The sequence below is a fragment of the Lepisosteus platostomus genome, chromosome 1 (assembly GCF_059453375.1).
Source record: "Lepisosteus platostomus isolate fLepPlt1 chromosome 1, fLepPlt1.hap1, whole genome shotgun sequence".
Classification (NCBI taxonomy): domain Eukaryota; kingdom Metazoa; phylum Chordata; class Actinopteri; order Semionotiformes; family Lepisosteidae; genus Lepisosteus; species Lepisosteus platostomus.
In genome coordinates, this window is record NC_142611.1 from 20091898 (window position 1) to 20114682 (window position 22785).

The following is a 22785-nucleotide window of genomic DNA, read 5'->3' on the forward strand; positions in this document are numbered from 1 at the left end:
TTTTCATCTGAGAATGTGGTATTATTTTACTGCAGAAAGGTAGAGACTCCTTATTTTTGTATTTTTTATTGTAGGCTGTCAGTTACTCGGACAGAAACACTTTTGACAGCTTTGTTCTTTTCCTTCCTTTTAATTAAGTACTTTGATATCATAATAGAAATCCACACATTCTTACCAGCTTACCAGGCTAGATGTTACTCTGTTTTACATAGCCTTAAAGAAATGTACAGTACTGTATAAGTAAAGGTACTTCTTTTTAAAGTCCATGTGCTGTGGGTTGGCAAATCCACGTGAATGAATTCCATTATGAGAGCCTGTGTGGACTGTTGACTTTCACACAAGCTCCTGTCACCCATTACTAAATACAAAAAAGGTCTATTTTGTCTCTATGTTAAATCTTTGTCAAGCCAGTTAAAAAGAACAGTAAATGCCTGCTGGGTGTATACCCCGAGGCAATCTCCCTTTATTTTGGCACTCTCTGGCCTCTACTATGCATGTTACCTTTCAAACAAAATTACTGTTCCTCTCGCTTACTGATGATAGACTGAAATAAATTGTGTGACATCCACACACTGTGGGGCCCGAATTATTTCAATTACTCACTCTTCCTAAAAATAAATTAGCGGCAGCATTTCCTCTTCTCTGTGTTATTATATTTAACATGATGTTTGTCATTCAGTAATAACGAGATGACAGCCTTCATTACCTGACCATATGGCATTTGTTAGAAGTACATGCAACTGTATCATCTGCTGTAAATTACTCCCTAACAACTTAATTCACAGTCCACAAATGCAGCACTAGCCTCCAAAAAAACAGGGAATGATACGTTTTCCAGACTATTTAAAGGACATGCTGCTCCATCTGCCATTAGTAAGACATTAAACCAGAGATCATCTACTCTACGCAGAAACTAGCAATGGAGATGTTCATTCAGTGGATACGCAGTAGGAAATTAAATGTAGCTGTACTTCATTATGACTGGTGTGCCCTATTATTTCTGTAGCTGACATTCTGACACCAAAATGCATACTTGAAGTTTAGAAATTCTGCAGATCGAAGTGGCCTGGTTTTACAGATTGGTAGATAATACAGACAGAAATTCATCAATTTGAAACAAAAAAAAATAAAGATTTGGGGATTTGTATAAAGAAATACAATTAAAGATTCGATTCTCAGGAAGTTCATATGTCTCAGTAACTGTTTACTATATCCACAAGATGTTTAAAGGAGGCAGTTCTCCCATTTCTCCCTTCCTCTTATCAATTTCAGCTCCTGTATACACCTGATTTTGATAAACACTTAGGTTTCCTCGACACCCTTTACTTCAATTTTACTATTGATGTTCAACTCAATTTAAGACGGAAGGCTGGGGAGGCCGGTCGTGATGGAAACCTGCTATCTGGCAAACCACCTCCTGCTGGAACAGAAGTTCAGAAGGTGCGGATTTCGGAAAGAGAATATCAGCGGAGGGCTTCAAAACACTCCCAGACTTGTCTGGCTCGGGTTCAAAACTTACACAGCAACCCTCATAAAGAAACTCCTGCTGATGTAACTCCCCAGACCTCAGTGCTTCAACTGCAAAATCTGGCAACTGGGACAATGCAAGGAGAATGAACTGCCTCCCAATTGCTCGTCTTTATGAAGACAGCAACAGGAGTTCCAGAAAATGTGAAACAAAAAACAAAGAACAGTGTAAGAAAGTAATACAGTATAATTGTAAATCATGAATGATTTACAGAATCTGTTTGATAGTCCCTCAATTGCTTATACTGTAACTGGTCGAGGGACTTCTGTGCCCTCAGTGGTCAACGTTTTCTGTGCATCTTTCACCCAAGTCTATCTCTTTTTGGTCTTGGACAACTAAAGCTTATTCCTTGCTTTATACTGTACAGTCCAGATTCATGAATTATTTTACCTTCTGGATCTGGCAGAGCAGCTCCAGAATTCAGATGGACTTTTGTAAGCTGTTCTCACCCAGTGCAACGTTTGCTAGACTGAGACTTACAGTCTTTAACACTTTTTAGGGCATTCAGGACAGCACACCTGAAATATTTAATCAGTTTGGGCTTTTTAACCTGAAAGAAACCCTAAAACAAAAGAAAACTGCATCTCAGATTACTCATCTTTAGCCGATTCCCTTGTCATCTGTGTTTTTGTTATTGAAGCATAATTTTTTGAAAAATACAAATTCACCTTGGAATTCACCCCTACTGAAAAATACAGAACTTCACCAAACAACACTTACCACCAGAGAATTGGAAATTATTTTTCAAATACTTACTACTTACTAACAATTAGAACTCCTATATCTTATTAAATCTTGTTTAATATTCATTAAAGATATTCCTTATAAATCTTCCGGACATCCCATTCTATGAGATCATCTGGTGTGCAAAAATATAGGGTGTACTGTACATAATAGTTCAATTCACATTGTTTATTTCGGCTTTATTAACATTTTACTAATTATTATTTAACTTTGGATGTTCTAGCTCATGTGATGTAGAGTTAACCAGAGCACGACTTTCTACACAAGCATGAAAAGACATTCAGATTTTTGAGCAAAAACATCAATGATCTATGGCAAAGCATTCAATAATCCATAGAACAACACTCAAGATAGCAGATACTTGGAATTCTGTTGTTAATTCAGGGAATACAGCATATACAGTTTATTATTTACACAGATCAATTTATATCAAAAGGGGTGTGCTGTAGACTTCTAGAAATGCCAATAAAAACAGATAACTGCATCATATGAAATTAAAAACTGGATTGCGAGTGTAGATGGAACACTTAAAGACAAATTTATTAAAGTAAAAGCTTTAACCTCTACAACTGCTAAAGGGTTCATACATGATAAGTCCTATTCTGGAGCTAGAAAATTGCAAAGTAGTCTCATTTTATTTTCCATTCTTTTTCCTTCATTCACAGTGGCAACCATGGCACGTGGAAAATCTCTTTATCTGTACCTTTTGTAATGACTGTTCCATTCTGTCTTTGTCCTCCTTTTTGGGAGTGCTGCTCTTGACCCCACCATCCTCCTCCAGTCTGAAGAGAAGCTCTGCCAGGGAACAAAGCACATATTGTGACATGACGTGTCTAGCTCAAACAAGCACCTTGTCATCTTCAATACCGCATTCTATAAAGACTCGATTAGCAATAATTAGATCTATTTTCTTTTCACTTTGTCTGGCCGTTCTTTGCAAAGATGGCTTTCCTACCTTAAAGTCGCATAATTGCTCTAGTCAGAGTCTTAAGATATTCTCTTAAAAGACGCATTCTTTGCAATTAAATGGTAGGTGCCCAGGTAGTCTAATCTGTTTGTATCTTCTTTCAGGACTAGTAGCAGTTCAAAAAGTAATAATTATGACAATCCAAGAACTGGGCACACAGTAAAACTGGTTTAGCTTAACCTACTGTAGCTTTGCAGGTCCAATAGCTTTAAAGTGAAAGCTGACCTTAGGAGATTTCCCAGTTCTGCGATACTTAATGACCCTTCTGAAACTGTACTTCTTCAGTGGCTAACCCTCTGGAAGTACTGCTTTAAGTATTTCAAAATTGTTTACGCAGTTGAGCCTAGTGAGTCATGCCAAGCAAGCTGAATAACAAACATTGATTAAAGAGCACAACAGGGTGCCTGAGTGATACAAATACTGTACATGAGTAGAGCACTCAGTACATGAGTACTGCAGTATGCAGTACAGCAAAGAGTCAATCCTAGGCATCATAAAGAATGCATAGGACAGATATTAATTTACAGTTAAACCAATATTCTCATTTAAGTGAGACTATGAGTGTTAGCAGTGTACATTAAAAACCACAATAGTAAATGTAAACCAAACCTACTGTATACAAACTTACAGTAAGCATCCAGAATATCAAAACACTTCATTTACACAATAGTTGTATCATCTCACAAACTGTGTTATAAGATTTTTTAAATTCTGTAACTCAATTTCTAGCTCCAATTAATTGCCAGCAAGCATGTTCCATTCTAACTTACACCCATCAATTTATTGCTGGTATTTGTGCTAGCAAACGGCATAGCAGCATCAGCATCGTAATTAGAAAAATAAGTAGTTTTAAGGTTACACATGATAAATTTTCCCTATTTCTATGAACAATGATGCATTGCTACCATGCACACTTTGAGGTAAATATTTGACTAAAAGAAATCGACTCTAAACGTATCAGAACTCACAAAAAACAAATAATCCAAAAAGATTTGGCGCATACAGATAACAAATTAAAACACATGATGTGTGCACTACATTTCCAAAGACCTGGGAAATAAAGTGTAGTACAGGGTAAAAACAAAACACAGTTAAACATGGCCAGGAGCACCACCAGCTACAGTACTTGTCATATCAGCAAGTAAGAAATTTGCTCTATGCAATAAAGAGCTCACTGAAGCTGAACAATTTAGATGTCTTTGACTAACAGTAATTTGGTGACATAACATCTTAGCAAAAGCAATCAGTAGCACTCGTCCAATTAGTGTTGACGCCATAAAATAACTGCATGCTAACTGCTTTGCAAACAATTGCTGTCTTTATTAAAGTAGTGTTTGACTGCTTAGTCCACTAGAGTGCAAAGTGTCCCAATTTGTTTAGTGACTGCAGCTGTTCAGTCATATATAATATGAATGGACTGAATTCAAGAAAAGTGTTGTTAAATTAAAAAAAAAGTTTTTAATGTTTTCTGCACTGTGCCAATGGTGTATGGTACATCTATACAAGCTACAAAATGCAATGTACTGTACTAGAATAAAGAACAACATGTTTCAAATTAAAGTTTCAAGTTTGCAAATTACAGAAGGGATTCCAACACATGAAAGAGCATGAGAAATTACCCTAAACTTTCTCACAGCAAGATTATTGATCCTGAAATTATGAATTATCTTATTTGCAGAAAAGTCCACTCACTGCAAAACCATACTGTAAGTGAATGAAAGAATTCCTGCTTTCGTGGTACAGTATTTCTTGTAAACTGGAGTCATTTGTAAAAAAAACAGGTAAAAAAAATATAAACCAAGAACTGAGGTTAGCCATTCTTCATGAGACAGTAACTAGGAAAAGTCAACTGCACCTCATTTTAATTGTGTACTTTGACAGTTCATAACACAAGATAAGATCACTTTATTGGTCATATAGAATTTCTTGTATTAGGAATTTGTCTTTTTGCATACCCCAGCTTGCTCTCCATGAGACACACAAACAGGGAGAGAAGCTTGGGGTCAGAGCACAGGGTCAGCCATTTATACGGTGCCCCTGGAGCAGCTGGGGTTAAGGGCCTTGCTCAGGGGCCCAACGGAGTAGGATTCCTCTGCCGGCCACGGGATACAAACCAGGAACCTTCCAGCCACAGGTGCAGATCCTTAGCCACAGAGCCACTGCAACATCCCCAAATTGCAACAGTGTAGAAGGCAGACAGGGAATTAAATGTCATGTGCAGAGACAATACAGATTATTTCTTCATAAACAACGGGCCAGATTAAATAAAAAATCTGATCCATCCGCCGAACACAAATCCAAGATAGGAATGTCCCTTTGAATAAAATACTAGAAGCTTCTGGAAAACAGAAAGCTGCAATCATTTGGAAGTTGCTGGCAGTTGGTCCAATAAATGGAAAGAAAAACTAGAAATCTGAAGCTGAGCTCCAAAATATAGTAAAATATTAAAGTAAGGCACAGCAGGTAACAATGCAAGTGTGCTGCGAATGTAGGATGTTTCGGTACTGCATCAATAATTGTGTAGCTTCTAATTAAAACACAAATCTTCATTTATAAGAATACAAGCCTCACACAAAACAATCTAGCATATTTAGGGGGCTCCCCATTAAAACCTAATGAGCTCTTTATTCTGATTTTACCTTCCTTAACATTTTCATTCTTGATTCATGCCCAAATATAGTTTTATGAAACCAGACTACTAGTTTTAAGATAAAACAATGAAGACACGCTTGAATCGTACACAGAGTAACATAAATAAAGCAAAGAAACAAAAAATAAAGGAGAATAATGTGGAGTCCCATCACATTACATTCCAGCTCTTACTTGTTATTGGCACAAATTATCAACCTGCTGTGTTCACATTTAAATTCTTTTTTCCCCCAATTGCTTTGGTTTTTACAGCAAAGCCAGCATGTTGCATCTTCTATCAAACATATGTTTTTCTGCACAAAAAAAGCGAAGGAAGAAAAGACCACAAAACTCCAAGGAGGCGCATTTTAGTGCAGTTGCTAAATCAGCATCTCAGACTCTCTTGGGTTTCCAAATGAATGCAACTTTCACAGGAAGCACTTTGGTCGTGGCTGAAAACAACGCCTCCAGCTATATTACTCTGCCATTCTCCAGGCACTCAGACTCAGAAGCATCAAACACAAAGGGTTAAAAATGGGAGAAAAAAAACAGTCTGTTTTAAAGAGTCAGGAGAGAAAGAAACAAAGGAAAAAAAACTTTTTGCTAGTTTAAAGAAGAAACTTTTTGGCTTCCCTTTTTTTAAAAAAAACAAACTTTCATGCTGTATCCAGTAGCCAATTTGTTGAATGAGCTTAAAAAAGTAAAATATTGATGCACTAACTTCCCAAGTCAGCTAACCTTTGGCGGGCAAGAGAGTACAGGGGGCAAAGAAGAGGGATATTCTCCATAGGTTAACATTCCTTTTTGCATTAGCAATGGCTAACAAGTTTGTTACATTAAATTAGCCAGCTCTTTTGTCTTGCGCACATGTCACATCCAATTAGTTGTCATGTGTGCATCTTATGAACACAGCGCTACACACAGGATCCTTAAGCAGAAAGAGGCAAATTATCCCATTCTCCTGCAGTTGGGGAATACGTACCTCAACTTTACCTTGATACTAATCCAGTGGCTCCCAAGCCACTTGTGCAGTGTCCCTAAGCACAGCAGTGCTGCATACATTAATGACTTGCCTGTCTAAGGCACAGAAAGAAACAAAGACCAATGTGTAAATGCCTTTCATCTTCTGCTATTATTTATTTTGATGTCTATCTGGTAGACTGCAACCTCTACCCTTTGTTTGGGTCAAGGCATTCATCGGAATCAATGCAGTATTGGGAGGAAGCATGTTTTATGGATTTTGTTTTGTAGTTAAATTCACTTTCCTTACAGGGCAATTTATGGTTTGTTTGTTTTTTTCTTAAACTCCTTAATTGAAACACCAAGACGTGAGACAGAAACACGAGGGTCAACATTAAAACGTTCCTCAAAAATGGGAAGCCAAGAAACCCAAAAAAGATTTCTAAAAGCACGTCTATTGGATTGATTTAAAAAAAATATTTTTTCAATTTCCAATAAAAATCTATTTTGTAAATGAAATATAGATGATCGATTAATAGAAACGTACCTCCTTCCTTCAATTAAATCAACAAATGAGACAAAGAAAAGGAGGCAGATCATAATCATTAAAAACTTAAATTTGTAAGACAAGCAGGGATCTGCAGGACAAATATTCCTAAACTTTGTTCTCTGTTATAATTTTTTTATTTCTGGAGGAGGGAGGGATCATCCTCATTATTCATCCTCTTGGGTGAATAATCTCATTTTTTAAATAATCTTTATATACTGTATACTGTATAGTTATGTCTATAAAGATCTCAATGTAAACTGCACATCTAGTACATAAATAATATAAGGCCACTGTATCTCACATTAAATATTTTAATATATAAGATTCAATATTTAAGATACTGTAAATGTATCGTAACACTGAAATTACAAAAAGAGCTTTCTCTTGGGCTATGCCTGTATTTCTTTTCAGCTAGGAGCCTGCACAAGTCTGTCAATTCCAAAAATTAATACTTTGACATACAGTATATAACGTGACACCTGTGCGTTCAGTTACAGTTACTGACATGTTATGGAAAACCCATGTGGGTCACAACAGAACCAACAAGCAATGGTATTAGATATAAACAGCAGACACATTCTTTCATTTTTATCTAACATCGTATCTGTGTTGGTGGTTCATTAGCTAACTTTAACAAATATCTAGCAAGTAGGGTGTTAATAGGTATGCTGTATTTTTTGGATTTTCTAAATATACAGTAAAATCAATTAAACAAACTTACAAGAGAAACTCTTCCACAATCTAAAGGTGCAAATTGAGACACAGACTAGATTTGAAGCAGAGGTTCAAGATAAATATACTTTTTCATTCAGCAGAAAATGGCTTAGGCAGCCATGACCTAGAGCAAGGAACCAGATCAAATTGTGCTGTGTTGCACACAGCTTCGAATATTGTCCTATTTAATCTGCATTGCTCGTTTTTCATGGTTTCAACCTTATATACTGTATTTCACAAAATAATGCTGCAAATATCAATTGATTGCCAATCCAAGGCTGTGGATACGTCTTTTTTGAGGATTTTCTTCTAGAGTCACTATGTGATCAGATTCCAATTAAATGAGTTCCCTGTTGATAGTCGCAAGTTCCCTTTCAGGAAACTCCAATTCATTTTCAAGCTGGAAATCCATGCTTTTGGCAGTGGTGTGCGCAAAAGAAATGGAAGCAAGTAGAAGCATCCACATGAGCCAGCCACAAGGTACTGTACCAGGAATGCTACTGCATATCAAATATGTACTGCAGAAAGACTAAGGTATTCATTTCTCTACATAACCGACCTTGAGATTTGTACTAAAAATGTTCCTATTTGTCCAACTGGGAATGTCCACACTGTATTACTGTCTCCTTCTGTCACAATAAATTTGGGCACTCAATATGTTTTCTTTACAGGTTCTAGCAGAATAATAGGAAGTGAGACTTCTCAGTCAATACCCCACTAAAGATTTTTTTTAATACACCAACAGGCAGCCCATGTCCACAGAAGATGTAATATAAGTAAATTATTATGATGACTTCATTGCTATTTAACACAAAGTATCAGTGGTAGTAGAGACACAGATGGGTTTTGCATTGGCTCCTTGGATGAGTATTTGTAATATCCTTGCACTAGTTATATTAACCATATTATATGTAGAGTATAAGAATATAAAAGCATAGAAGAAGGTATACACAAACTTTACACAGGGATTGTACCATCCTCACTTCTAACTGATGTGACCTACTGTACTTAGAACCAGATAGCAAAATACCCACAGTGGTAGTCTTGGGGCCAATTCTCAAATACAGCATTAAACTTTCTGGAGTGCAGACATGAGTCATATTTGACAATTTTAATCCACGTTGTATCTGCCCAATGTGAGTGGTGATCTGAATGTTGGAAAACTGTACACGTAGGGATGTCTCCAGTTAGACGTGATTTCTTGGAATGGAACAGATTTTCAGGGTGTTGTTATTTCTTGAGAAGGAGTGAAATTTCAGAATGTAAAATGGAAAGATAGCTGGTTCCATATAGTAACTTAAAAAAGATTTGTAAACCGCAGCTTTAATAGGAAAGGACAGCAAGTTTGTTCTTAAAAAAACATAAAACTGTACAATTGAGATTAAACTTAAGGAAAGGGATGATAAAAATCTGGTGTAAAGAATAAAAGCACTTCCAAGCTGTCCAATAAAAATGGAATATAAAAAAGCAAGTTCATATACAGTAGTATTAATATGCATCTTGAGCAAAACGGTAGAAGAGTTTGATTTAAAACAAAAGTATCATTTTCTGAAATTTTGTACATTACATTATTGGTCACAGCAATATAACAAAATATATATCTTGCTGTTCTGTAATCAGTCCAGAGAAACACAACCTTGGACAGACAAGACCTGATTCAATCAAAAATGTAGCCAAAACATCAAATTTAAGATAAGTTATGGCTGCATTGCTCATTTTTAATCAAGCCTGTTACTGAATTCAACTGAATCAGCGCCATTGTGTTTATAAATGACATATAAGTCATCTATAAGTCAATAGTGAGGAAGCATGCTACAACATAAAATCATAAGAAATGTTACACACGAGGGAACGGTATTCGGATCATCTAGCTAATTTGACTGTTAATAGTGAACCCACATTATCATCCAGCTGGTCAGATTAAAGACAATATTATTATTGAAGTATTTTTAACAGACAGGTGACTTAATGTACAGGAGATCAGGGGAGGAGAGAAAGACTACCTTGCAGATCTCTACTGTTTTTTCTCTGTAATCTTGTTTTCGTCAGCCTACTCGTGTTTCTTGTTTCGCTAATAATTTACTTGTATGCATTGAATAACCATGTATCCTGCAAAAGAAGCAGCTAAAATAATTTAATGCCTGGCAAAATAATCCACCACGGCAATTTAACTAGACAATGCCAAAATGGCACTTTCTAGGTCAACACAACGTACTGTACGTGTAGAAATGTTTATTGCTAACAGCATTCATTGGTTGACCAGTTATTTTATTATTCTTACCAGTACTAAGGGAACATGATTTACATATTGTAAATCAGTGAATGATAATCCTGGAAAAGAAGCATAGAAAGCATATAAAAATTATAAATTTTAATAGCAAAAGTTTAATTAAATAATGTAATAGCAAAACACTGACAGTACCAAAGTAATATATCTGCCACAATTATGAAATCCACTTAAAGCTGCTGATATGAATACTTAGATTTATTTTGAATAGTGGTTTACAAAATAATAGACTCTTCGGCTGGACCTTTAACTTCTGTTCACTGGATTTTCCGCACAAAGTAAACATTAAAATCAGGCAAGTCAATGTTTGGTCTGTGGGTTTGTTCTGATTGACTGTACTGAACCCCTTTATTTTGTAGGCAGTGAAAATATTACATATCACATGTCTGATATGCGTCTCTTGTAGGGCAGGTGTTGGGTAATTAGGCACTCATAAAAGAGCTGTGAACATCCTATCAACCTGACTCTTTGACTTCTGATTCAAAACCTAGATGAAAAAGAAAAACAGACAATTTTGAAAGAAAAAAAACTCAGTCAGATTCGTAGCACAGAAATTGGGAAAACCAAAATTATCATTGGAATATACTGAAGAAGTATTGTATAATTATCCATCAGCCAAGATTAGTTTGGCAAAGAAACACATTTGCAGTTGATGACATAGAAACGATCGAAGCTGTCAAGGAAATCCTAAAACAACTGTCAGTGAAAACACCATCATCCTCAAGAGTACAGAGGTGAAGGTATCAAAATCTACTGTTGACTGAGACAGTAGAATTGCAAAGCCTGCAAGATGTAAACCTCTCATCAGCATGCAGAACAGAAAAGTCCAATTAGAATTTGCTCAGGAATACTAAAATAAACCAGGAGAGAACAAAGTTACAAAAATAAGCTAGGAAAGAATAGAGTTCTAAAGACAGATGAGACCAGGTTTACTGTAGGTTAAAATGGGGAGAAAGATGGAAACAACAGATGACCAAAGAACATCACCTAAACCGTGAAGCAATTGCAACTGTGGGGTAACATCATGGCCTGGGCATGCATGAGTGCATCTGGAATTGGCTCATGTGTCTTTCTTGCAGATGGAACTAATGATAGCAGCAGCAGATTGCAGAATTGTGAACTTTAAAGAAACACTTGTCTGGTTATGCAGAATATGCTTCTATACTTACCATTCAGTATAACTAAGACCCAAGACATATGGGCAATGCAACTGAGGAGGTTATCAGGAGAAAAAAGTCAATCTTACTCTGGTAAAGTCAATCTCCAGATTTAAATGCAGCTCAACATACTGAAGAAGAAACTTGAAATCAGAACATCCCAAGAACAGGCAATAACTCAAAGTAGCTGCAGCAAAGGCTTGGCAAAGCATCTCAGATAATTACAGAAAGACTATGCTGAGCTCAGTGGATCACTGATGTCTTGCTTTTAGAACTATGCAGCCAAATAATGACATTTACACTCTACTGAAAGTGAATTTGTGCTAATACTTATGATTACTTGAAAACACTGGGTTGAATACATGCTAATATGATTATGTGTACAGTATATTATATTGGACTCATCATGTCATGCCTGAGCAAGCGCTGGTGATCAGTCCCGAATACATACTGTACGCAGGCCAGCACACATCCCGGCATTGTTAGAACACCCTAACACGGCAGACGTTCCCGGTTGGCGGCTAATTAAGTTATTATTTAATTATCAGTTCCAATTTTCTTTAAATACTTCCCTCGCCCTTCACAACGGGCTGAGCTACTGCACTATTTCCTACTTCGTAGCTTACTTATGCCAGTTTTCTTTTTCTTCTACGGTTTTGCATTTACTTCTTTGTTCTTTGCAACTATGGCTCTGCAGCCCTGAGTGTTGGGTTACTTTTGTGTCTTCCGATTTCTTTTTGGCTTCCTTTTTCCCTTTTGTTGCAGTGTTCCCTTTTGTTGCTAGTGAGCTCTGAGTCGGACGCGTCTTTTTTACCTTGCCACGTCATTGCACATCATTCATATTAATCTCATTATTAATCACAAAAGCAAATTTAATTTAAAAATAACTGTTGGTCAGCACAGTAAAAAGGCCAAATTATTGAGGAACATTTAGTTTTTGCTGACATAACTTCTTTCACACTCATACTGTTCATACAGTTTGAGCATTTTAGTTTTGATTAAAAATATCCACTTTAGAAAAAGCGTATATAAAGTATCCTTTGTAATCCAACAAAATGGACATCATTGTAAGGAGGTGAATACCTTTGCAAGACACCACACCGTATATATACAGTATAATACTCACTGTATATATACAGTATAATACAGTATAATACTGCTAACTTGTTTGGCAAACAGATTATACCACTCAACAAATATAGATGTTATTCAGTTTCAGTCCTCAAATAATAACAATAATTTTTCACTTATTGTGAAAAACAACAATGAATTACAGCATGTACTATGGCATACAGTAGATGATATCAACACAGAGGTGCACTGATGTCCCCAAGGTATTATTTTATGCACATCATTAAAACAAGGAAATTAACAAAAAATAAGACCCTTTACTTAAAGAGGGGGATGCGAGCGTTTGCTGAAATATGGGCACTTGCTTGAATGAATTCAATTTTTCTATTTCTTAATCTGATACTCCAAACATCTAGGGAAAATTCCTTTAATAAATAGCCAAAACCACGTGCTGAGGAAGAAGGAAGGGAGGAGTACCAGATTTTTGTGATCATAAAAAAAGCATAATTAAAAATGATTTCAAGCACTATTAACAATAGTGCTCTGAAAAATGAAGAATAGTCACTGGAACCTTTAAAACAGAAGAAAACTTTGCAGTTGCACCTTTGAATCAATCCCCAGAATGGAAAAATGCTGCAGCTGATATTATCAATCAAAACAATAAAATCTTGCAGTTTTAGTCACTTTCTTTTAAAGGATATTGCGCTTCACTTGAGGAACTGCCAGCAAGAAGTCTTTTGACATCTGCTGGCAGTGTAGTTGGCAAATGTAAGCTGAATTTTCATTAACTCAAGTGCACAAATTAATTAATTATTAGAAAGATGGGGCCATGACCCTCACCAGGCAAAACAGACAGCAAATGAATAGATTGATAGAAATACAGGGAATTTTTGAAAGCTGTCATTTTCAACATTTATCACAATTATTTATAATGTGCATTTTTTTGATACACCGTTACAGTAGCTTGTTCTTTCTGTTGATATAATTTCCTTTAGGATCTTTTCATGTCTTTCGCTGCCCTGCTCCACAATTCAAACCAAAAGGTCTAAATTCACCCTGTCATTGCTAGCATCAGTTTACTCTACTATGGTAGTGTTGGAGTTCAATTGTAACCACTTTTAAGGTCAATTATGTGGAAAACAAAACTAAGAACAAAAAGGCTTCTAGGTTTTCTAATTATATCATCAAGCAGATGGACTCCTTCACTGGTTTACAAAATAAAGTTGTTTCTTTTCCTTAACCACTTTACAAACAACTGCATACGAAATAAACCGGTGGTGTTCATATCACCTGCAAACAAGATGAACTAAGTGTGAAGGCCTATTTCACATGCTCCCATGAGTGGTCGTTATAGACCAGCTTGGCTTTAAATAGTTTCAATTTTTAAAGGGAAGAGCACATTGTGAACTCAGAAGCAGTTTAGATACAAGAATAATAACACAAAGGGCAAACAAAGCATCACAATGACAGAACTCTCTGAATTAAATGACACAAACATTAACACTTTAAGAATAATAATGAGTTTAATTTAATGTACTGTATTACAAGGTCAGACTTACATTTTCTATCCTCAAAGAACTAAAATAAAACTTTAAAAAATCTTAAACTACATAGTTTTTGTTAGTTTCAGTTTTATTGATTTGATAAACATAACATGAATATAAGCAACGCAGAATGTAAAATCTTCCTGGAGGAAAGTAATATAAGCAACTTTTGTAAAAATACTAGAACCAGGGATCCAATGATGATAATTAAATATCAATTCAAAACAACTACTTAGCTGGCTTTCAATTAGATGAGTACAATAACTTAATATAACCCTATGAATCAAGCAGCATCACAACACTTTGAATCTGCTTGAAAAAAAAAAGAAAATAACAGCAGCTCCACCGCCTCTTTGAATAAGCTGACTTCGAAATTAATGCAACTCTCACTGAAAGGCATTTCACTATGGCCATGAAACAGCAGAGCGCCACATTCTAATTGGCTCATCCTTTCTGCTATGACTGACTGCAGTGCCATGATCTGATTGATTTACCTATTTAATAGGATAATTTCTCTATTTAATATAGTTTAGAGTGCAAAGTGATATATTTATCCCCACTAAGCATCATTGCCATCAATTTGCTCTCATTGTTACAGAAGGACACTTAGCAGTATAGGTGTTAAAAACCACACAAACCAACGGCCTCAAGAATCACCTTAAAACTGGATCTACACCTCCGTGACCTCAGTCTCAACAAACACTGTATGTTGTAAGCTTCACAAAGTTGATATTCATGGCAGGGCTACCATTCAGTAACCACCTGTAACCAAGGCCAGTCCGCAGCAATGCATAACATGGTGTAATAAGCACAAAACCTAGACTTTATACCAGTGGAAGAAGGTAAGGTATTGGTCTGATGTATTGTCTTTTAGTATTTTTCCTACATCTGGATGGGTTTATGTTTGGAGAAAGCCAAAGAAAGCCCTCAATCTACACTGCCTGTTCTCAGCTTTTAAACATGGTGATGGATGTGTTATGTTATAGGCAGCCATCTTGTGGGAATCATTCAGTCTGGTTATTATTCTGCATGGAAGAATCAGGACCAAGGAATACAAAGCCATTTTAGGTGACCAGGTGCACCCTATGGTGCTAATATTGTTTACTCAAGATGTTCCTATATTCCAATACATTAACACACTATACACACTGCTAAACTGGTTCAAGAGTGGTTTCATGAGAACCAGGATGAAGTCGAAGGCCTTAAATCTCCCATCACCAGATCTAAACCTTATGGGAAGTTCTTAAACATGTGGAGTAGATTTCCACTTCCTTCATCTTTCAAAGAAATGGAGGCATTCCTCCACGAACAATGGTGCAATATTCCACTAGAAACCCTTCAAAGCTTGTACTTAATGTATAACAGTATTCCTAGAGGGACTGAAGCAATTTTGAAGGCAAAAGGTGGCCCAACCCCTTATAAGTAAATACATATTCATCTATGGCTTGGTATTTCCATTATTTTGCTCACCTCCTTTATGATAACACATAATTCTGTAGTGGGAAGTGGGGAGGGCTCATCTGAAATTCAGACCAATACAGTGGACTGTATGAAACTGCCTCAAAATTGAAATTACATTTGGCACATGGTGGTTTCCAAATTGAAAGCTTTAGCTTCCTCCTGGAGGCCCAGGGGTAATCCCCATCACAGTACTGATCGTAAATAAGGGCTAAGATAAGAGCTAACAAATTGCGGTCTGTCACAGTGACAATATAGATGGGGAGGGAGGGAGCAGATATAGTGTGTTGTTGTTTTTTTTTAAAGGGATTCAATAAATGTTTCCCTTAGGTCTCCCAAGAAGTGATTACTAATAATACGCTTCGGAAGACAAGTCTATCTCTTTCTGGTGGTCCAATCATAAAAGTGTCAAAATGTCTGAGGTGTGGTTAGTGTCTTCTAGGTGGCTCATCCCAATCGATAGCCAGGATATGAAGGATCGCAAATGCCGCAATAACGATGTAGGTTCTTTTTGGACATGTACGCAAACCAAAGGAGAGACAAGATTATTTTTTTTTAATTCCAGAAGCTTGTTCTCTATCTACAGCTTGTCTTGTAAGAGTGTTAGAAAATACCTCATAAAGAAAAAAAAGATGGTTGCCCAAGAGGCCTACATAAAACAAGGCTTCCTCAGAACTGACCTTGTGGTGGCCCTTGTCAAAATTGCAAGTACACTTGCACACTGTGAATTTTTAGGTCATGGTCACAGATCATCTAAGCAAGTGAGATGTAGGGGGTCCAGAGTCTGTGATCAAAGTAATAATAAAAGTTGACCCTGTTTTTTCTTAGTAAAATACATTTTGGGTAAATGATTAAGTGCCAGTTCAGAAAGAGACCAGATCAGGTCAAGACAAGAAAGAAAAAGGAGAGGAAAAGAGGAAAATAATGTCAGACCATAAGACAGAAAGGAGCACAGGAGATGGAACTTGAAGCTTATGCCAGGCAAGACTCCATACTTAAAGCGTGATTGGAGCTAAGTGTTTGAATCTTGCTAAGAAAGCTTGTTAATCTGTAGCTTTTACAGAACCAGGAGCTCCTGAGGTTTAATTATGCACCTCCCACTTTGTGGGTGCACTTTAGAACAGAGTTAGAATAGAGATAGGCTACCATTTATTTTGTGGCATCCAGGTTAGAGAGAGAGCTTTAATCGTAGGCTGTATTATATTTAGTTTAAAAGGCAACTTATGTCTTCTGTGGCCTCTGTAGGCATTAATACTTGTAAAATATTTGGTAGGAGCCTGGGGTTTTCTGGGTGGACTTGGCAAAGGTTTTTAAATGCCTTGTCTGTAAATTTGTAAATACAGTAAGTTGTATACTGCATGTTTGTTGTGTGTAATGTAGTGCATGTCACTGTCATTGTTAATAAATATTTTTAAAATAAATATTTCTTTAACCAAGTGTGCCTGGATTATTACTCTTTTCACCAAAGTTGTGCTACAGAACAAATAATTAATGTGCCTCTGACTATAGCAACTGCTCGGGTATATTCTTGGCAGAAATCTTTACAAGTTGGAGATTATGATCAATTTTTAATTATTTAATTAATCTGCTCAGTCATTTCCTGATTTTCTCCATTTTCATAGCCCTTCACTTGTACGCAATACGCAAGCCTGTTAATGTAAATCATATCTTTATATTGTTTGTGAAAATGAATTTGAATGTTTGTAGTCTAAAGCTCCTGGTGTTCTAACTTAAAGTGTATAGTACAAGATTATGTAGAAGGGTGGGTGCTCTTGTTCAGTTGGCATGGTAAGATAAGTATCATGTAGCAAGGCAATCTTTCTGGTGGTAGAGCAAACACTGCTCTTATGACCATTTATCAGATCACCCCCGCAGCAATGAAAAGTAGCACAAAAAGCCCAGTGTTAACAAAATCTGCAATATAGGGTCAACAGGGCACTCTTCTTGGAAAGTCGATACCTCATTTTGAACTCATGTTCACAGCATTTTTAAATGGGTCATGTAAATAATGCCTGGATATTATTTGAGCTGATTGTATATGCAGTGCATACTGGACTCCCTTGTAATGGCTTCACATCTTAATACACAAATAACTGTGTCCTTGGGCCACTTTATGGAAGAACTACTAAAATAATTATGCAGCTGTTACAAAGTACTTAGTAATTTAAAATAGTTCATCACCATCACAATTACGCTTAGGTTGAAAAATGCAAAGAATATATTAGAATACATTATGATATATTGAAAGCCCATTTATTAAGTCTACCCATCTGGATTTAAAATGCTTTTCCAAAAACATTCCAAATAACTGATTCACCATCCTGAACCACTGACAATGCCAACAAATTTATATTTGATGATTAATTTAATTAGCCCTTGTTATTCACACACCAATACATTTATTACGCACAAAGTCTTATGAATTTCTTTGGACCCCTGATGAAACAAGAACATATATAAATATTTACAGACTGGATTATGTCTTTTGAAGAAAAAAGAAAAAAAAAATGTTATATGCAATCTGAATAGAATATATAAAATATAACCGAACTAAGTTCTATTTATTATATTAAATTCCAGGAAGAATGAGCATACTATTTATTCATACCCCTGAATTATTTTGTACATCTTCCTCTAACAGGAATTACTTTAACTTGACACCATCTTGAGTGTGATAGAAGATTTAGACACTTGAGAGTGGAAAATTATGAACATTCCTCCATGTAGAACTGCTCTAAGCCCTTCAAATCCTTTCTGTTAGTGTTAGAGAGAATATTCAATTGGATCAAGGTTTGGAGAATGAAATGGCCAATTGGGAACACTGTTTTGTGTGCAGTAATAATAATAATATTAATAATAATAATAATAATAATAATAATAATGATAATTGCTTACACTTATATAGCGCTTTTCTGGACACTCCACTCAAAGCGCTTTACTGGTAATGGGGATCCCCTCCACCACCACCAATGTGCAGCATCCACCTGGATGATGCGACGGCAGCCATAGTGCGCCAGAACGCTCACCACACATCAGCTATCAGTGGGGAGGAGGGCACAGTAATGAAGCCAATTCATAGAGGGGAATTATTAGGAGGCCATGATTGGTAAGGGCCAATGGGAAATTTGGCCAGGACGCCGGGGTTACACCCCTACTCTTTTAGAGAAACACCCTGGGATTTTTAATGACTACAGAGAGTCAGGACCTCGGTTTTACATCTCATCCGAAGGACGGAACCTCTTTACAGTATAGTGTCCCATCACTATACTGGGCATTAGGACCCACATGGACTGCAGGGTGAGTGCCCCCTGCTGGCCCCACTAACACCTCTTCCAGCAGCAACCTTAGTTTTTCCCAGGAGGTCTCCCATCAAGGTACTGACCAGGCTCACACCCGCTTAACTTCAGCGGGTTGCCAGTTGTGAGTTGCAGGGTGATATGGCTGCTGGCAGTAAAGCAGTCCTTTCTCAATTTGGCTAACTACAGTATACTGTAATAGCATGCTAGAATGCCTTTTTTTCTGCGAAGCTCGGGCTTTTAAGACAAAAAAACTGGGTATTTGGTCACCATGGCCTGGTACGTCTTGGAGTTCAATGTTGACAAGGGATTCAGGACCAAAGACGCAAAATCACAGCAAAACATAACAGACCCCACACATTTCAAACTGGGCATGAGTGTTTCCTCTACAAGAGCTTCATATTTTTTTACACCAAACATAACACTAATGAGTATGTCCAAAAAAAGCTAAAAATTTATTTTATCCATGTTTGGCGAGTCTGAGTCGCCTCTTTTTGTGGTAAGACCTCAAAAGAGACTTCTTTTTAACGCCATTATGAATGCAACATTCATGCAGGCAACTTTGACTGGGAACTTTCGACAGGGAAGTAAAAAGTATTCAAATGTCATATGTGAGCACAAGCAGTTATTTTGAAAAATATGTATTTAGGTAAAGGTTTGCTTCTAGAAAACTACTTGAGCATTAGTACAAAAGTATTATCTCTTAACAGTACACAAGTATCAGAAGAAAAACATAGTCGTCTTTAAATTCTACAGTACATATGCAAATCTAGTCTTACCCTGAGTTCCACACCTTTTAATTATCAGTGACACTACGATTTTACATATATTAATGGTTACATTAAAATCTTGATTTAGGGTTTTAAATTATGATCCTTAAATAAAGCCATTCAAATATCAAATGTCAAAATGCTGTTTTGAAAGTGCCTGTTAGATTCCTACAACTCTTCTAAATTACTCAATTGACCCAACACTGCTGAACAGCAGCAAACCACCATAAACAGTCAAATAACAGACATTTCTCCTACAATAGGACAGTTTTATTCCCGGAAAACAACAAAAGCAGAAGGCGTACACATGCGAAAAACTATATTATCAAGTCATTACTTGAAAGTACTGTACATCAGCTTTTAGCTTAAGTATTTCTGAAGTCTACACAATAGGCAGTACCTAGGCAAGTCCCATATAATTATTTCTATCTGTTACACAATATAAGTTGATCATGCATTTTCTTTTCTTTCAAAATGAGATTTTTCTCCTCCAACACATTGAACACATCACATTCACATTTTAACACTGAATACAACATCAACTTGAATTTAAAGTATCCCTTTATTTTTTTGGAGGGAACTACCTTCTTTTTCCATGTTTGACATAACGGTAGTCAGTGAAATAGTTTTGTGATCAAATAAGCTCTAATATAGGTTTTTCTGAACACACATTTAAAAAAAATTATTCCAGTATTCCAAAGAAGCCTAAACATACTGTATGGATGTAGACTGATGATCAACAAATAAACCTAGATCAGGTTTTGAAATTAAATGACTAATTCCTCTTAAGATATTAGTTACGTCCCCAACGTAGTTCTGCATTTACTTCTTGTTGCAATTGGTACTGATTAAATTCTAATGATTGTGAACGTCGTACTTACTAGTGAACAACTTAGTACACAGCTCCATACGAACTCTTTCATGAGCACTGGGCCATGAAAGTGGCCATCCTAAGGTAGGGGATTTTTTACATACAGTACTCTTAGGCAGAGTGACTTACAATACAACATTATCATTATGTGTGAATGCAAGGAGCACTGGTGCAAGTATAATAAGACACAAATACATTCAAATAAAAAGGATGAAAAACAGGGAAGTCAGTGAAGTTGGCCAGTGATCTTGGTGGGGGCCCTCTTACCTTGGTGCTCATGCTGAAGACATACTCGGAGCTCCTGGACAGTAGCCTTGTCCAGCGCCGACTGTACTCTCAGCACATCCAGCTCCTCTTCTAGGTTGGCTCTGTCATTTCAGGCAAAACAAGGTTTGTTTATTTCGTATGTCGCTGACAGTGCTTTTTGTGAGCCAAATTAATTGAAGATGAGCTAAATACTAATGTCTATTTCACCATTACTTAGCGCTAACATGACCAATGTTTTGTGTGTTTTCACACATACTGACTTTAGTTAATCAGTGGAATAGTTTAGTGATCCAATATGCTCTATACTGTATTTCTATTTCTAAGGAACCATACTGCACATTTCATTTAAATAATACAATATCGCCTAATTCCATCAGTGACATATTCATGTTTTGTTGGGGGAGAAAAAAAATTCAAATACTGAAGTTACAATTCCTAAAGAAATCCTGAAAACCTGTTATTTAATGGTAGCAATTATTTGGCCAGGACATAAACATGTCATACAGAATGTTAAACTTGGATTTATGTAAATGCATCGATAAGATATTTATAATAAATATAGATTCATAATGAGCAGCACAAAGGGACAATGGTTAGCACTACTGCATCACAGTGCTGGGGCCCTGGGTTCAATTCTGGACCTGAGGTGTGGAGCTTGTATGTTCTCCCTGTGTTTGCGTTGGTTTCTTCTTGGTCCTCTGGTTTCTTCTCACAGCTCAAAGACATAAAGCTGTGGCAGGTTAATTGGCTTCTGGGGAAATTGGCCCTGGTGTGAGTGTGTGTGGATTTGTCTCTGTGTGCCCTGCAATGGACTGTAGTCCTGTCCAGGCTGTAACCCTTGTGTCCGTTGCTTGACAGGTGAGGCTAGGGTCCACCATGACTCTCTTGGGTTGGATAAAACAGTTAGAAAATGGATATATATGTTATAGTTGTAACATCATAATACCAAAACATTTCTCATGTGAATATTTTTTCATTATTTTGTTGTTTGGAATTCAAATTTAATTTTTTTTTTTAATTTAGCAATCATCATATTTAATTTTAACATTCCAAATGTCTGTAGATGTATCATTGTGAAATACAAATTTGCTTAGTTCAAAACGCATTACGCATAAACTCACAGTCCTCTACAAACATTTTAAATAGTCCTGATGGGCATTATAGTGTTAAAACAACGGCATTGTGAAAATAGTGCACTTCATGCTTTGGGAGAAAAAAAAAAGAAAAACTGACAAGTACTGAAACTAAACCCAATTACCTAACTGCAATTATTTTTGATTCATGTTAATGGCTAATTAAGAGGAAAGAAAGCCATGCTCAAACATGCACTTTCAAGTTATTATTAGGACCTAAAGAAATCTGCAGAGAATTTAGGCAAACTCCACAGAGAGTTTTTCACCTGAAACATGCGCCTATTTTTTTTTCATTTACCCTATATCTGCAGCAAATATTTGTAAACTTTGAATGAAAGCCAAAACACATTTTCTGAAATTCCAAGAGGCTTCCATGTCAAGCTATTTTTATATTTTCCTCTCTCCAGAGCAAGGGACCTTTTCTGTAGCAGACCAGTGGCAATTTCCTGATGTTTCGTAGATATAAATTACACCACCAGTGAATGAAAGGTGGAAAAAGTTCCCTTCTCTGGTTACAACAGAGGCAGCTGTGTCTGTATTAAAAGGAAGTCGTTTTAATTAATATACTCTGTCTTGGCCCTGCAGGCAATGGGAAATTAAACTGAAAATGTGTCCCTTTCCTAGAATGTCCACCATAAAATTACCCCGGTGACATGTTCTGGGCCCTTGATTAAATAACTGGGAAAATAGTTTATTTCTAATTCATTCACTGTTTCAGAACACACTAATCAAAATGACATTGTTTTACAATGACATTTATACACCTAAATTGCCACAATGTGTACCTCTGTTCCATTTTCTTGGAAAATACTTGCTGCAAACCTTCTAATTACATATATT

At 36.5% G+C, this 22785-nt stretch overlaps 1 protein-coding gene across 2 annotated transcripts in view; it reads right to left on the reverse strand.

Annotated features, from left to right (window-relative positions):
• Positions 1-22785, reverse strand: part of cntln (centlein, centrosomal protein) — a 196646-nt gene that overhangs the window by 71135 nt on the left and 102726 nt on the right. For both annotated transcript variants that reach the window (XM_088626946.1, XM_088626938.1), the window contains 2 exons: positions 20813-20913; positions 2976-3067 (listed from right to left, as the gene is read on the reverse strand). In XM_088626946.1, the coding sequence (XP_088483072.1) occupies positions 2976-3067; positions 20813-20913 (193 nt within the window). The remainder of the gene's footprint in view (positions 1-2975; positions 3068-20812; positions 20914-22785) is intronic.